General features: G+C 55.9%; 1 protein-coding gene across 1 annotated transcript in view; it reads left to right on the top strand.

Annotated features, from left to right (window-relative positions):
- SYNE3 (spectrin repeat containing nuclear envelope family member 3) overlaps positions 1 to 16509 on the top strand; it is a 67218-nt gene that overhangs the window by 21380 nt on the left and 29329 nt on the right. The window contains exons 2-3 of the mRNA XM_081131833.1: positions 9363 to 9520; positions 15122 to 15294. Coding sequence (XP_080987959.1) covers positions 9377 to 9520; positions 15122 to 15294 — 317 coding nt within the window. The 5' untranslated portion in view covers positions 9363 to 9376. The remainder of the gene's footprint in view (positions 1 to 9362; positions 9521 to 15121; positions 15295 to 16509) is intronic.

Genomic DNA, 16509 nt, shown 5'->3' with positions numbered 1-16509 from the left:
GGCGCCAGTCAGGGTGGCCAGTACACCTGCAAGTGTCAGTCAGACGGTCACCATCTGGGACTGCCAGTTAAAACCACCGCGAGGTATCGCCGCCCGCTGGTTCGAAGGGCTGAGATAAGCAGGCTGACCACAGGAGGGTGTGCGGGGGTGGAGCTCCCACGCTGCTGGTGGGAATGTAAGCGGTGTGACCGCTTTGGAAGACAGCCTGGCAGCTTCTTAAAAATGTAAACAGACTCCTCCGGCTGATCCGGCCACGCCGCCCCTAGATGCTTCTGTGAGAGAAGTGAAAGCACGTGTCCGCACACAGTGTTCAGAGCAGCTCTCCGTGGTACCTCCAAGAGCTGTCAGTGGGTGAGTGACAGGCGGAGGGGTATCCCTTGGCAACAGAAAGGAAAGAGCCGCGATACAGGCAATGGCATGGCCACGTCTCAAAGTCACCTTGATGAATGAATGAAGCCAGACCAACATGGGTACAAACTGTACCATCCCATTCACGCTCAAACCTCCAGAAAATTCAGACTCGTCTCTAGCGACAGTGAGCCGTCGCCGGTGCCTGGGACGGGGCGTGGGCAGGCGGGAGGGACTCGAAATGGGGTGAGGGAGCTATTGGGGTGATGGGTGTGTTCTTCGTCTTGACTGGGGCGATGCTTTCAGGGGTGTGTGTATATATGTGAAGCCTGACAACTTGTACAGTTTAAGTGTGCTGCTTGTTCCTCAGTTTACCCCCAATACAGCTGTTAAGAGTAGAGGCAACCCCGTCTCTGGTGCTCCGGTCCCCGAGATGACCCGACTGTGCCCCCTCTCAGGGAGCTCGCTTGTCTGTGCCGGCAGATCAGAGGGTGCAGTCCAGGCAGTGCAGTCAAGGTGCTGGGCCCACCCCACTGCCTCCCTCACGCCCGTTTTTTCACTGGGAGGTGGGACCAGGGATTGTACCTGCCTCCTGTGGCTGTGGAGAGAAGGTGGGGGCATCCACGTGAAACACTGAGGAAGCGTGCGGGGCATACTAAACCACTGGCAGCTACGCGGGGCCCGCGGGGACCCAAGGGACGGAGGGGCTGTTTCTGCTGGTGGTGGGAGCTGGAAGCTTCCCCCTTGAGTGGCTGTGAGCTGACTCTTGAAAGGGGAGCAGGGAAGCATCTTCTGGAAGGAGGGGTGGAGGGGTGGGGTGGGGGAGGGCTTAGCAGGCTGACCTAAGCTGGGGGGCGGCACCCAGACCCCAAGCTTCTAGAAACATCGGCAGTGTGGTGCCGCTGGGGCGTGGGGACCAGGAGCACCCGCCGAGCTAGGGCTGTAGGATTAGGTGGCCCCGTCCTCGAGGGTCCCAGGAGCTCCGGCTTCACCCCCCGGGCCAGGGTTTCTCCAGTTGGGGCCTGAGGAAGATTTCTCCGGAGAACACGAGTTCTGTGAGAAGTTTTGAAATTTTTGTCTAATAAAAACCAACCAAACATTACACGCACTATACTTTGGTGCTGTGCTTTTGGAAGGAAAGCCGTGACATCCAGTAGACAGCTCTCATTTCTGAGGTCCTCAAGAAGAGTGGATTCTGAGAATATGTTATTCCTTTTCAAAGGTCTGTTCACACGTTATTTGGATCCAGGGGCCACAGGAGGAGTGTGGTGAGGTGTGTGTGGTCAAACCTGCTCCCCTGGGCTGTGGCCCAGTCAGTGCAGGGAGGGGGTGCTGGTTCCGGGGAGATGCTGATGGAGGTGAGGCCGGTGGCCAGGCAGGTCTGGTGGGTTCAGGGATGGCTGCCTTTCAGGGATAGCTGACTGTGCCTGTGGGGACAATTCCTACCTGAGCCAAGGTGTGAGGCATGAGGCCTGGCATGTGGCTCTGATACTTGGGGCCAGTGAGAGGCACTTGCTGTTGTGGACACCTGGGAAGGAAGGTGAGGACAGGTGCAGGGACAAAGTGATAACATTCTGGAGGCTCAACCACATGGGGCCAGATTGTCTAGGGAGGGGCCTTGGGAGCTGGAGTAGGACTGAGATGGGCCTTGTCACAGGCCACATGGAGCAGTCAGCACAGGTACCTGAGAGTGCAGGTGGGGTTGGGCCACAACCCACAGTGCGAGAGCCCAGCACTGTCCCAATGCTCGCTTTTCTGGCGGGGGGCGGGGGGGGGGGCTGACTGGCCTGCCCAGCCTCATGCCTGTGGTCTGAGGCTCTCAGTGTCCCCCAGGCCCAGTCTGGTTCCCTGATGTCCTGCCCAGTGCTCTCTGACCTGCAGCTGACGGCCAGCCCCTGCCTCCCAGACTCTGATCGCCCCCACCCACACTGCCAGCAGCCGGCTGTGACTGTGGCCAGGGCCCCCGTCAGAACCGCAGCCAGGAGCCCTAGAGCTAAGGCCCCACCCTTTGGTTGCCTGTCTTTTCTGGGCAGTCTAGCCTTCTGCTCCCCCAGGGTCTCACCCCCTTCTCTCTTAGTTGTACTGTGCCCCCTCTGCCCTCCCAGACATTCATATTTGAGCATGCATTGCCAAGGACGGCATTTCCAGGGTAGAAATCTTGTCTTCCAGACTCTGCCTTTTGATGGAGAGCTTGGGTTTAGCAGATTTCAGACCAATTGGAAATGCTGTTTTATAGCCAAGGTACCCGGGGAAGTCACTGGGCCAGAGAGCAGCTGGTTTTCACCGCCAGATACCATTTATCGGTGATGGAGAGCTGACGGCAATTCACTCTCAGACACTCGAAGGCAGTTGCTGGCCTGTCCCCTTTGTGGCTGGATTGTAGAGTGGCCCTTACAATCCTGTTACTAAGCAGGTCTCTTGCGTAACCGTTTGCAAGCCAGTGGACAGAGGGTGGGCTGTGGCGCCCTGCAGTCGGTGTGGCTTTGGTGCAGCCTGTGGTTACCTCAGATGGGATGCAGCCCCGTAACTGTTCCCAAGTCTGGATTCAGCTACCTTGGAGGGATGTTGTCAGATTTAATGCGATGGTGTGAGATCCTGGTCCAGTGGCCAACTTGGATGCTGCTGCCAAGAGTTCTTGCCTTTTCTTTTTACACACTTTGCTCTCAGAATCCCCTTCTGTAAACACCATGTAACAGAGACTCACCCAGGACCGTCCTGTGGTCTGAGCGATGCTCTGAGTGGTTGCCTCTCCCAAACACTGTTATAAGTAAACAGCGGCGAGTGGTCCCAGAACACACTTGGATCAAGTGCCAGGATTAAATCCAGCTGCCTGCTGGGTTCCTGGAATTCCATCCTCGTGTATACGAGCCGTTGGAACTGGTGTGGGTGGAAACTGTGTGTGGCAGGGCAGGAGGGAGTCACGGGAAAGCCGAGTGAGTCACCCTGGGCCTGGCCTTGGGCTCAGTTTGTGGTGAGGGCCCCTGGCCAGGTTGGCAGAGCAGGCTTGCCAGGCTGTCACTGCCTATAAGCCTACTGTGGGAGCTGGAGTTTACTCAGGTCTGAATCCTGAAGCGTTCTGGGTCCCAGAACAAAATACCATTGGGCAGCAGGGTTGGCACAGGGCCGGAGTGGCCAGGCCTCGTGTGACTGAGGCTGCCTGGCAGCTGGGGCCTCAGTTCTTGTCTCCAACTCTAGATTCGTGAGCTAAGGCCCCAGATTTATGCCCTGGAGACAGCTTGCTGGAACTTCGATGCTAATGGATGGGAGATGACCCCTGGAGGGCTGGCTGCTCCAGGCTCCCTGCACTTGTGAGCAGCTCTCAGTGGGTTCTGGGGGGTACAGGCCGGGGTGTGGAAGCCAGATCCTGCTATGATATTTAAAAGCTAAAAATAAATAAGTAAAAGCTAAGCCTCTGGACTCGGACTACCCTGAGTTCAAGTCCTGCCCTTGCCACTCAACATCCCTCTGGCTGCAGTGTTCTTGTGTCATTGATCCTCAGCTCCCTCAGCACTAAAGTAGGGGTAAGAATTCAAGTCTCGCTGGGTCTTTGCAGGATAAATCAGTTAAGCCTTTATCATAGAGTCAGGCGCACACAGGATGCTGGATGCACGGTGGCTGTTACAAGAATTACGGTTAATCCTGGATCCACCACTTCTGGCTGGATGTTGGCTTAGCTGAGTCTGTTTCCACCTTTATGACGTGGTACCGACAATACTAACTACGTAACAGCCACTCTGTGAACCTGACTTTGACCCTCTCCCTGCTTAGAAGGGTTTTTGGTGTCATGTTTTAGGGGCGTTCCCTCATGGGGTTTGGTTAGGTCCTACACAGGATTCTTGGAGAGTCTGGCTCACTGGATGGCAGTGGTGTCCCGATATTTCCACATTCCCTGAGAACATGTTGGAGGGATTGCTGTGGGCCCTTGCTGGCCCCTACGGGGTGTCTGCCCCTTCCCGGCGGCACCGCGGAGCTGGTAGGGACCTCCACCTGCAGCCTCAGCTTCATAGGCTCAGATGGAGAAGGCAGGGAGAGGGGTCCATGCAGGCTGACCCCCAGGACACAGGGTTTTGAGCCCCGGTTGGCAATCGTGGCTGATCCGGCTGGCGGTCAGTGGCAGGGGATTTCTGTTGGTGCCAGTCCCTGTTGTTTTTCCAGCAAGGCTGGTTCCCCAGAGACTGAACTGCAGCTCAGCCAGTTGCTCAGGGGGCCGGGAATCAGGGCAAAAGGAGCTGCGTCCTTTGAAATTTCCAGATGGACGGCCTGTGCTGTCCTTGCGCAGGGGCCTCACATCCACTCCTCCTGTTCTTTGCTCTGCTCCAGGTCGCAGGAGGGTCAGCCCCTGTGGTCTGCAGAGCCTAGGCTCCCAGCCACAGCCTCTCCACCCTGGCTGGGGCTGTGTCTTCTTTGAGGCCCCAGGTCGAGCTGCTCAGCGGCTCCCAGCCCGGGTCTGGTAATAACACCTCCTCCTGTCATCCCTCCAGCCTAGGGAAGGGGCCAACCTCTGGGTCCCTTTTCCTGCCTCCTGGCTGCTTCTCAGTCCCTCTGGTTCCCAGCTGGACTCAGAGAGGATTCACTCAGCCTGGTCGGACTCTGACCATGTCTTCCCAGGTCTGCCGGGTGCGGAGTAACAGGCCAGGGGACACAGTGACACCGTGGCAGCATTATGATCTAAACCTGGTTCCGTCAGATTCCAAAGCCTGTGTTTGTCTCACTGACCACACTGGCGTCAAAACCAAATCCAACTTGCGAGCACATTTTTTTCTTTTTGCCCAAGTGGTTGGGCTGGGACCACCAGGACCAATTCCAGGTCCTTCTGGCCTCAACGCTTGCCCTTTCCTGGGACACACGCCTGTGAGTCACTGAGCCAGCTAGCTCTGCCTGCTGGCCGCTGCAGCTCCCTGAAGCTGCTGGTTATGGCCTTGGACCATCTAAAGCAGGGGTGGGGAACCTTTTTCCTGCCAAGGGCCATTTGGATATTTGTAATACCATTCGAGGGCCATTCAGAATTATCAATTTAAAAATTAGCCTGCTATATTTGGCCCAGCATTTAATGAACTCACCCCTAATGTGATGGCTGGAACTGCTTCTCTTTGGTGAGGCCCTGGCAGAGCCAGACCAAATGATTTCTTGGGCCCCATACAGTCCACGAGCTATATGTTCCCCACCCCAGATCTAAAGCCAGGGCAGCAAACTATAGCCCACTGGCCACGCTTGGCTAGCAGTCTATTTTACTACAGCCTGTGAATATAGAATGGTTTTTGCATTTTTAAAGGGTTCTAAAACCAAAGAAGAATCACAACAGAGACTGTATGTGACCTGCGAAGTCTAAAAATAGTTTCTATCTCACTCTTAACAAAAGCCACCATCACCCTCGGAAGGCCCCTGGACCTGCCTTAGAAGGGCCTCGGAGCTGGAAGCAGTGATCTGAGCTGGCTGAGGAGGGGCTCCCTGGGGAGAGAGGGGCCAGAGCCAGATCAGGCTGACAGTCCAAGCGCCACTCCCTAGGCCCAGCTCAGGGCCTGGCTCACAGATCTCAGCTCACAACCTCAGAGTTCCCTCGGATATGCTCTGTGCAACACTCAGAGGGTACAGATGGGGAAACTGAGGCCCAGAGAGGCAGAGGCACTTGCTCCAAGTCCAGGGCGCCCTCCTCTCACCCTGTCTGATTTTGGAAGGCCCCTCGGCCTCCCTCACCCCGGCACTGCATGTAGTTTGCTTTGCTCATTTGTTTCTTTAGTCGATGTTCACGAAGGGCTGGTCACTTTGCCCACTAGCTCTGGGTGCCGAGCGAGGAAGGCACATCAGGGCACAGAAAAGGGTGCTGGTGGTCCCAGGTGCTCTGGGGACCCTCATCGGATGGCAATGCTTTGGGGAGGGAGCGTGCTTCTAGCAGAGGGGACAGAGGTCATGCATGGTGCTGGCTCTGCAGGCGAGGATGCTGCTCACTAAGATCCACACGTCTGCCGTGGGCTTGGTTGTGAGGGGCTGGAAACAGGGTCACTCTGGGGGCTTGGGGCCAGTGGACAGGCCACACTGCCACGGACCACTGTGTTAGGGCCCCGGCCGGCTGGTTTGCATTTTAGAAAGCCCCGGCTGGCTGCTGCCAGGAAGAGGCGTGGGAACAGGGCCAGAAGCTGGCGGCAGTTCATTGAGGACCGAGCTCCTTTCATCAGAGAAGGTGCTGGCTGCCTCCCTCTGAGGGAGGGCCTGGCACCACCCAGCTCACGTGGCCACGTGGTCATCTGTCTCCCTGAGGCCTTCTCTGCCCCACCACCCGGCTCCCACAAAGCTCCCAAGTTCCCTGGCGAGTTTCCTGAAGGGACCCTGGGAGGTGTCTTCCTCTGTGCGTAAGGAAACAGGCTCTCCTTTTACTGGCTGGTAGGAGGCTGAGAGCAAGGTTCCTGCTGGGGCCCCTGGACGGACAGGGAGCCATGGATAGGATTTAGGGGCCCATGAACTTGGGCAGGAAACTAACTATGTCCTTACAGCTTCTAACATTTAATTGTTAGCAATTCCTTCACTTGTGCACCAGACAAGACCAAAACAAAGCGCACTCTGGCCTCATCAGTGCTTTGGCTCCTTCACGTGTATTTTTATGTCACCTTGCAGTCGTAGGTTTCCTGAAATGTCTTTGATGCCCATCACTCTTTCAAAATTAGTAGACCCACTGTTAGACCTTGTGATTTATGTGTTAATAAAGGAGTGTGTATGTGTGTATGGGGGGGTTCTCATGAATTTGGTTTTCAGTATTTTTTTTTTCATTTTTCAAGTATGATTTACTTTATAAACACTAATTGACAACTGTTTTTATCTTTGGAGGTAACCTTAACATTTTCAAACCTAATGACCTAATTTTCCCCCCAGTATTTTGATTTTCAGGTCGTCAGTTTCCTCTGTAACCCTTTGCATTTCAAGCCTTTAATCCGAGGCTTGAAGAAGCAGAAAAAGTGCAGAGCCCATCCCGCCCCCCTCAGAGCCCCCACTGGCGTGCAGCCCATTCACCTGCAGCCCCCAGGTGTGTTCAGGGCGCACTTTCTCCCCTGGGAGCTTCTCAGCGCAGGGGTGGCGCCCGCATTTGCTGTCGTGGCCGTAGCATCAAGCGGAGCTGGGAGCACGTGCTTAATTCCTGTGTTGAGCTGGGAGGAAATGTGTTGTCAGGAAAGGACAGGAAACCCGATCTCTTGAACTCTGCCCGTAGCCTCACCAAGCCCACGGTTAGTGGGCATGTCAGCTGGGGCGGATCCGCGGGTCCGAGGCCCACCCAAGCCCCCTGCACCCGCCGGATCCTGTGTTGTTTGATGCACTTCTCGAGGCCCACAGTCTCCCCCGCCTCCCAGGCCCTGGCCCGTCCCGCTGGGAGGGCTGTCCAAACCCTCACTGCCTTTGGGAATAGAGCTCCCCCACTGCAGTGCCTTCTGAAGCTCTGCGAGCCTTGTTCCCTCCACTCCCATTTCGTGCTTTATAAAAATAAAAGCCGAGTTTTTGGAAGCCAATCAAGTCACACACTGGACAAAAGATTAAAGCCACAATGAACCAATTTAGACGCCTGCACATTCTAATGCGCTTTTCAAACAAAGCATTCAAAGCCTGGGAGTGGCTATGGGGAGCATATTAAATTGTTAGAAGAAATTAAAATAGCTCAGAAAGGAAAACAACACGTTGGGAGACTGGGCCCCGAAGGGTGGCTGGGCCCAGGGTGGGCAGGCCTGGTCCCAGAGCGAAGCCCATGAGCTGCGGGCATCCCTCCTCGCAGGGCCAGTGGCAGAGCCCGCCCAGAGCAGGCCCCAGGAGGGTGCCCAGGCTCCCGTCAGTGCTTGTTGGACAACCCACCGGTGATTGAAAAGAAAGGGCTGGCGAACAAGGCAGCCAGTGTTAAGAGCTGTTTGTTTGTTTGAAGTGATGATTGCCCTTTCTGGAAAATTCACAAAGTTCCTAAGAGGAGAAATGAGGAAACAGAAAAAGTTCCACGTGTGGTTCCACCAACCACAGACAATTGTCCTCAACCAAGTGGCCTGCCAGGGAAAGAGAGGCTGAGGTCACGTGGCGTGTGTCATTCTGCCCACATCCACCAACCACAGACAACTGTCCTCAGCCAAGTGGCCTCCCGGGACACCGTGCCAGGGAGAGAGGCTGAGGTCACGTGGGGCGTGGCATCCTGCCCACAGCCCCTCACTCCGGTTACCATGTGAACACTGTAATGACAACACCTCCCAGCCTTTTTCTACGAGCATAGCTTTCTGTGTTGGTTGTTTGGTTTTGCTTTTATTGGTTGTAAAGTTGTGACTACTAAATATACAATTTTGTCTCATTTTTTTTTGGCATTATCATTATAGTCTAAGAATTCTCCATCACAAATTCATTTGAAGGATCTTTTTGTTGGCTGCATAATATTCTGGAGTGTAAATGTAGCGTACTTCATTTAAGTAACCCCCTATTATCAGGCATTTGGATAGTTTCTGGTTTTGTTTTGCCATTTTAACTAACACTGTGGTCAGTTTGGGATGCATTAAACTTCACGCCAGTTTTGGGCTGTTTCAGCGACATTTGCTTACTCTGTGCAAAGTGTTGTGGGAAACTGGAGGGTGAGCTAGACACAATCCTTCACACAAGATGCAGATATAAATAACTCTAATCCAAAGTAGCTTAGCGTTCCCATGAACAGACAGCAAGGCCTGGCGTACAGAAGAGTTTCGCCTATGCTTAAAGGGGTTTTGAGAACGTTACGGGAGAAAATCTGAGACTCTGGTAAGGGTAAGGAGGGGTGGGCAGCATAGCAGAGGGGCTGGTTTAGGCGGGAGACCTACCAGCGGGCGGGCGCAGCCTAAAGCGGGTCCTCAGTGCTCTTTGGCAAACACGATCACCCCTGACTGTGTCGCCCAGTCTGAGCACAGAGGCGGAGGAGGGACCTGTCCGCAGTGTCAGTCCAGTCCGCACCTCCTGGCCCCCCATCAACCTGCCCCCGGGGCCCCCTGCATTCTCTCCCACCCGCCTGATCTCACGTGCCCTGCCTTCAGCCCCTGCAGGTGCCATGACTCAGCAGCCCCAGGAGGGCTTCGACAGGAGCGTGGAGGACGCCTGGGAGTGGATGAAGGCCGTGCAGGATCAGCTGCAGATCAACGACAACACCCAGGGGCCCCGTGCCGCCCTGGAGGCCAGGCTTCGGGAGACCGAGGTATGCAGAGGCCATGGCCTTAGTGCCCTGTGGCCTGAGTCGGGTCTCTCCCGCTCAGGCCTCGGATTTCTGGACTGTTAAATGGCAGGGGTGGACTGGACCAGTGTTTCTCAAACTCCCGTGTCTTTAATCTCCCAGGGATTTTTGGGCTAAGTGCAGATTCTAATCCTGAAGGTCAGGATAGGCCCGAGATGTGGCATTTCTGACACTCTCCAGGTTATACCATTGCTTCCAGCCCTTGGACCACTTTCATAGTAAGGGTCTAGAGCCCCTACTGGCCCTCCTGTCCTGGTAGGGCCACCATGCAGCCGGGTGGGTCCCTGGCCCAGTTGGCCCAGGCCTGTCTCCCCGCTTCCCTCCCAGGCCTGGGAGGTCCCAGGTTGGCCTTCAGGGGAATGGGGAGGGGATGTGTCCAGTGAGGAGTGACTCCTTTGGCTCCTCCAGGGCTGTGATCCAGCTTTACCCTCCGCCTGGCACAAAGCAGGGCTCAGTGCATATGGAGCTATGCTGACCTGGCCAGAGAGGTGGGCGGGGGTCAGAGGGTGACAGCCTGGAGCACTGAGCCAAAGAGCTTGGAACTCTCTTCTGCAACAGAGGGGTCATGGGCTGGAAATGTGGAAGGTTGGGCATTGAAGGGGCTGGGCAAGCCTGGAGGCAGAAAGGAGTTGGCAGCCCAAAGCCCGTTCCCTTGTCAGACACGTAGCGTCATTATCGATCAAAAGATTATTCCACCCAGGTCCCTGGGAGAGGGGACTGGCATTCATTCCACACCCATTGTGTGCTCAGGGCTGCACTATCGGCTTTCATGTTTCCTTTCACAGAAGCCCTATGAGTGTGGTCTTATTGTCCCCGCTTTTCAACAGTGAAATGCATTCCTAGACACAGTGACGGGCCAAAATTCAAGTAATCGATCTGCTTAAGGCTTGAATCCCGGGCTGAGTTCAGAAGGCCCCTGGCCATCCCCGTGAGGGGACCTGGGCAGTGGAGGTAGATGAACCCTGCTTTCGGGTTCACAGGGTAACGGGAGACAGGTCTGCACATAGTCCAGGTGGCCCACAAGCATGTATTGAGGCTCATCTGTAGCGTGGACCTCACGATGTCATTCTCGTCTAAAAGTTTGCATGACTCCCTATTGCCCAGCAAAGGAATGCCAAACTTCGCCTGGCATCAGAAGGCATTCACTATCTGCACAGCCCTGTGTTCCAGGCTCATTCCCCAGCCCCACCCCTGTAATCCCACCTTCCCAGTGCATATTCTTCCTATTGGCAGAACCTGCCTAGATTTTCTATCACTAGGCCTTTGTCAGTGCCATTGCCCCTACTTGGAATGCCCTTTTGTTTCAGTCTGGGGGTGTGACTGAAATGAAACACTGCCTTGTCCCTGAGTCTCTGCCGACCCATCCCAGCCACAGCTCCTGGCATTCTCTGCCTGGCAACACCTCCACCCTGCTCGTGTCTTTGCTGTCTCAGGGCTCGAATCCCTTTGGAACTTGCCCCCTTTGCTGGCAGGTCTTTACCCTTGGCTGGTGGGTCTGGTTTAAGCGAAGGCAAGGGTGGTCCTTAGGAAGAGCCATTGATGAGGCCAGGGGGAGTGGGCCCTGGAAGCCGGAGGGAGCACATCCAACAGGTGAGCCCTCAGGAACTTGACCTGGAGCCTCAGAGAGGGGACTCATGGCCTGGGTGCTCCACCGCTGTGCTCTCCCACGGGGCTCAGGCACGCTTGTTTTCTATGTGCTTTCACATTTCAAAACCGATTTCACAATTAGAAAAATTTCACTCCTGTCTGGTGTAAGGGAGGGGCTGGTGCCTTTTGGGGACTCACCCTGGGGTCTGGCGTCTCCCTTGTGGTCTCTCCACCAGCTCGGTGGCTCACATCCCAAATGCCTGCTTGCTGGGTGACCGGGAGATGAGTTTCCATCCACGCCCTCTCAAGACCTCATTTTCATCAGTAAAACGGGAGAAGGACCCCCTCACCCCTCCTATGCCGAGGCTCAAGGACCCTCATGTAGGTGGAAGTGTCTGTGAAGGGAGACTGGAGAGGGCGCTGCCCCTGGGAAGCAGGACTCACAGAGGCTGAGCGCTCGGGCCTGGGCCACAGGCCTGGGTTTGGTCAATTCCCCGCTGTGGCCGTGGCACTTTGGAGGAGCTTCCTGACCTCCAGAGCTTCAGCCGGCTCCGGGGAAGGAGAGAGTTGCCGCCTTGCAAGAAGGAGGGAGGATCTCGGAGAAGAATTTACTGGCGTGCTTGGCACAGCGCAGGCACCGCTGGCAGAGCTGGCCCAGCGGAGGGGGTTGCCTGTGGCTTTGATGCAGGGATACGGGCGTGCCCGCTGTCCTGCCCATGCCCGGGGCCTCGGGAGCTGCTCTCCTGAGTGCAGCGTCCCAGCTCTTGGTCCTCTGCTTCCCAGCCTCCTTGGCCCCGCACATGGGGCCCGGCCGCAGCTGGGCCGCCTCCTAACTGGCTTCCAGCCCCTCGTGGTCAGGGGACTGGCAGCGTTTCCTGGAAGCTGACTCACTGTCCCTAAGTACGCTGAGCCTCGCCTTTGTTCACACCTCCTCTCAAACCTGCCCATCACCGAGGCTCGGGGCCAGTCTGCCTACTCAGGAAGCCTTCTTGGGTTTCCCCACATCCCTCCTTGGAGCTCCTACAATACTCTGTGGCCTTGTGGCTCTTCTGCAGTCATCGGTGCTCTTGTCTGCTGACCCCCCCACAGCCTGCAAACACCTGGCCGTGTTTGTTCATCCTGGAGTCAGTGCCCAGACCTGTACCCAGCACAGTGCCCAGACCTGTACCCAGCACAGTGCCCTGACCTGTACCCAGCACAGTACCCAGAACTGTACTCAGCACAGTGCCCAGCACAGTGCCCAGCACAGTGCCCGCCAGGTCTGGCCGTGTTGAGGGAAGCCCTGACTAGCCCATTCCCCCAGCTATCCCGGCCCGTTGCTCCCTGCAGAGGTTCCTACTGTTGCTGTCGTCGGCTCCTTCACAGAAGGAATCGTATCGTAGCTGCGGTTCCAGCTCCCTCCCAGCTGGCTGGCGTCCTTGCCAGTGATGTGCCGTAAAAGAGCCTCGCACCAGCCGAAGGGTGCAGTCACCAGGGCAACGAGGAAGGATGGGATCTGCTTCTGAAAGGGTGACTCTGCCAGCCCAGTCACAGCCTCTGTGCCCTGGGCCCGTGCCCACGCTCACACTGGCTGGTGTTTCCAGGCACATGCGCAGGTCAGGTCTTGGGTCTTCTGTGCCTCTCAGTTCAGCCCGACTCTCCCTGACCTGCAGTCAGGAGGGCAAAACCTAGAAGCCTGGAGGGGGCCACACGATTGGGACACTGGGCTTTGGGGAAGGGCCACCCCCCACCCCCCGGGGACTTTCCAGGCCTGGCGGGCTCTTTCTGGGTGTGGCAGAGAGAGACTGAACTTTTTGGAATCTGTTTACTTTATGGAACTGGATTCCACCTGAGCTTCATTATGGCCGCAGGTGGGAGAAGGCTGGCTGGCTGCTGCAGAGAATCGTTCTGTGAAGCTCAGGGTTTCCGGGGGTCCCCAGCACCCTCATTTGTAAAACGGAATTACCGTGGTGCCCGTCTCACTAGCTGGCAGTGGACATGCACTCCACAACTCGGTGTCAGGAATAGCAGGTCCTTATTATTCTGATTTCTGATCCAGTGAAATCTCACTTGACGGCAGGAAATTCATCCTTGGACACGTGGTGGGACCCCTGCTCCTGAGTGGCGTGAAGTGTCCTGGGCCGGGGGCGGGTGATAGTTCTGTCTCGAACGTTCCGCGGGGGCCTCCCATCTTCAGTCCACACTCGTCACTGCAGTACCGTTGTTGTCTACGTTGCCTCTGGCTGCTGAACAGGACGCGGGGTCCCTGCTGGGTGCCTGCTGCAGCCGTGACCTGGGTGGCCCTGCCACATCCTGCTGCCTGGCCCACCCCGAAACCCAAACGGAGCCTCTTCTCCTGTCTGGGGAATCCCCCCGATCTTCACCCTACCCTCTCCCGCTCCCCCACCCACCCACAGCTCAGAGACGGCCATCGAGAGGAGCCTGTTCCGGGGAAGCCCCCCTGTCCTGTCTGTCATCATCGGTGTTAACTATTCTCACATGAAGTAACGACGGGGATTGGGGCCGCTGCCATTTGCACCTTTGGGGGGAGAGTCTACATAATTGCTCATTTCCAAGCTGTATTAACTGATATCAATGTTTTAATTAACAGTATTTATAAAAATTAATATTATGTCCCTATGAGGTAGACAAAGCAGAGAGTGTTATCACTATCTCAGGGTGAGAAAGGGAGGCCCAGAGTGGTCGAGTGACCTTCCTGGGGTCACACAGCTGTCCATGGGACAGCATTTGACATGGCAGGGACCCCTGTCCTATCCCACACACAGAGAAGGGTCAGAGACAGCCAGCCCACTGGGGACATCAGTCTGTGAATGTGACTGCCACCCCCTTCACACACACAGGCTGGGAGGGAGCGGGAGCTGTAGGCAAATGCTGTGCTGTCAGTAAATGCAGATTAGAAGGTAAGGAGATAATGAGAGTGAACAGTTAGCCTTGAGAATGCCCTGTGAGCCAGGCCCAGGGGGATGGCTCTCCCTGCACCTCTCATTGCTCACGGGGCCCCCGAGGGCATAACTGTTATTTCCCCTTTCTCACAGGCCTGGAGAATCTGAACCATGACAGCTAGCAGGGAGTGGCCTTGGACTTGGACCAAGCTTTTGTTGCCAGAGAACTGGAATAATCACAGTTAATAATGACAACAGCTAACACATTGTCTATGAGTCTTGGTCCTTCAAGCAGCCAAAGCCAAGGGGAGATTAACTGTGCAAGATGTTTATTAGGGAAACACCTATGAGAGAATGGGGCCGGAGCCTGGAGAGGCTGGGAGGGAGGAGGTTCGTCCAATGGAGGCCCAACCCCGAGTCCAGAGGAGCGGAGAGCATCTCAGACTGCTTACAGTTCTGAGGGAGTTTGGCAAGGCCATGGGTCAGCCTGGACCAGTCACCCCTCACTGGAGCCCAGTGTCCCCCAGGAACGGGCCTGCCTTAGCGTTCCTGCTTGGTCACTGGTGGGAGCAGCTGAGGGGGCAAGGCCTTGGTGCAAACTGCAAACTCAGAGATAATTCTGGAGCTTTGGCTGGGTTCCCGGGTCAATCCTGCTCCCTGCATAGACCCGGGAGGCAGATTCTGATGGCCCCACACTGTGACACGTACTTTATGTGCATTTTCTCATTTAATTCTGAAAAAGGAACTTGAGAGCTAAGTACTATTAACATCCTCATTTTACAGATGATAAAAACCAAGTCCAGGGAGATCATGAAACTTGCCTGAGCTCACACATCGAGAAACGGGCTACATGGGGAAGGGAGGGAACTAAAGTCATCAGACAGCTCTGGTCCTTTTGCGCTGGTCCGTCACTCCATGCCCACCCTCAGAGCCATAGCAGGCTGCTGAGGTCACCGGAGAAGGGTGTGGTGGCCACTCTTCGAACCCCAGCACCTCTGCTCTCAAAATCCTGGCTCTGTCCATCACGCACTGTCTGTGGCTCTGCCCATTCTCACTTTGTCTAACTCCCAGAAACCGGCTTTTGTGCCCACTACAGAAAATATGCCAGCTAGAGCCAGAGGGGCGCATGAAGGTGGACCTGGTGTTGCAGGCGGCCGAGGCGCTCCTGGCATGCTGCGACGAATCCCAGAAGCCTGCCATCCTGGCCCAGCTCAGGGACATCAAGGCCCAGTGGGAGGAGACAGTCACCTACATGACTCATTGTCACAGGTAGGGCTGCTGGGGACCTTCCCGGGGCTTTGTCCGCAGTTACCCCTGACCCTGCTTGTCCACCACCAAGCTGGCCTGGGGCCTCCACCCAAGGGCCACTTCTCCAGTGCTGGGATTGCTGGGAACAGCGTGTTCTCTTGGCCTCTCAGCCAGCCCTGCCTGCCTCTTTCTAATTATAATCAAGCTTAATGATGATAATAGACAGTGGGAGCCCATCTTGTTTTGCCAACAATTAATTCTTGGTAGACTTGCCCCGCGCACATCCGCTAGCAGGATGGGAGGGTGGGAGGAAGAAGGCCTCTTTCCTGCATGTTAGCCCAGATTCCCTGCCGGTACTGGGGAGCCACGCAGAGGAGGGATGGGCATTAGACAGAGGGGTGCCTCTTGCTCTGATGGCTACTTGCCATGTGGCCTTGAGAAAGTTACTTGACCTCGCTAAGCCTCGGGCTTCTCATCTCGACAGTGAGTATAATCAAATGTTCCTTGAAGGCTGTTAGGAGGCCGGGAGGGGGAGATCGCCAATATAAAGAGCAAGGCACACAGTAGGCCCTCAGTAAACAGCAGCTGCCCGCCTCCTCTCCATCTTGATAGAACCAGCATGTTGAGTGGGCTGGGCGCACTTTGCACAGTGCTTTTCAAACCTTTTCGCTTGGAATTCCAAAGCAGCTGATGTGGCTGGACAGAGAGGGCGTGTCCACGTTACAGATGGGGAAACTGAGGCAAGTGAGGAGGCAGGGTTATGCAGCGAATTTATGGCACCCCTGGATCCCACACACAGGCCCTCAGCCTTCTGTGCCCACTGCGCAGTGCAAATCCACAGACACTACTGTTCTTGGCAAATTATTAGACACACTCCAGTGACATTTCTGGAGGCTATTAGTGGGCATGCATGTGGCAAGAGTCTGAGTGACTGTGCCTGTCCCACCACTAGCGAGAAATGACTGGGTTCCCTGTATATTGACAAAGGGCATTTAGGGCGAGAACTGGGGGTGCTGGTAGCTAAGTCTCCACAAGCTACATCAGCAAGGCTGGTGGTTCTCAGAGCAGGTCTGGGGTCTGAGCCACCCTGATCCTTAGCCCCACCCATGGGTCTCATCCAGCAGGTCTGAGGTAGGGCCCAGAATCCAAGTGTCAGCAGCTGCCCAGGTGACTCTGAGGCCCAGAGAGGACGGGATGGTCTTGCCCTCCCACAGCCCCGTGGTCCCAGGAGCCAGA

This window comes from Miniopterus schreibersii, assembly GCF_964146895.1.
Source record: "Miniopterus schreibersii genome assembly, chromosome: 1".
In the NCBI taxonomy this organism is placed as follows: domain Eukaryota; kingdom Metazoa; phylum Chordata; class Mammalia; order Chiroptera; family Miniopteridae; genus Miniopterus; species Miniopterus schreibersii.
Note: the sequence above shows the minus strand (reverse complement) of the source record. Positions and strands in the feature narration are given on the sequence as shown.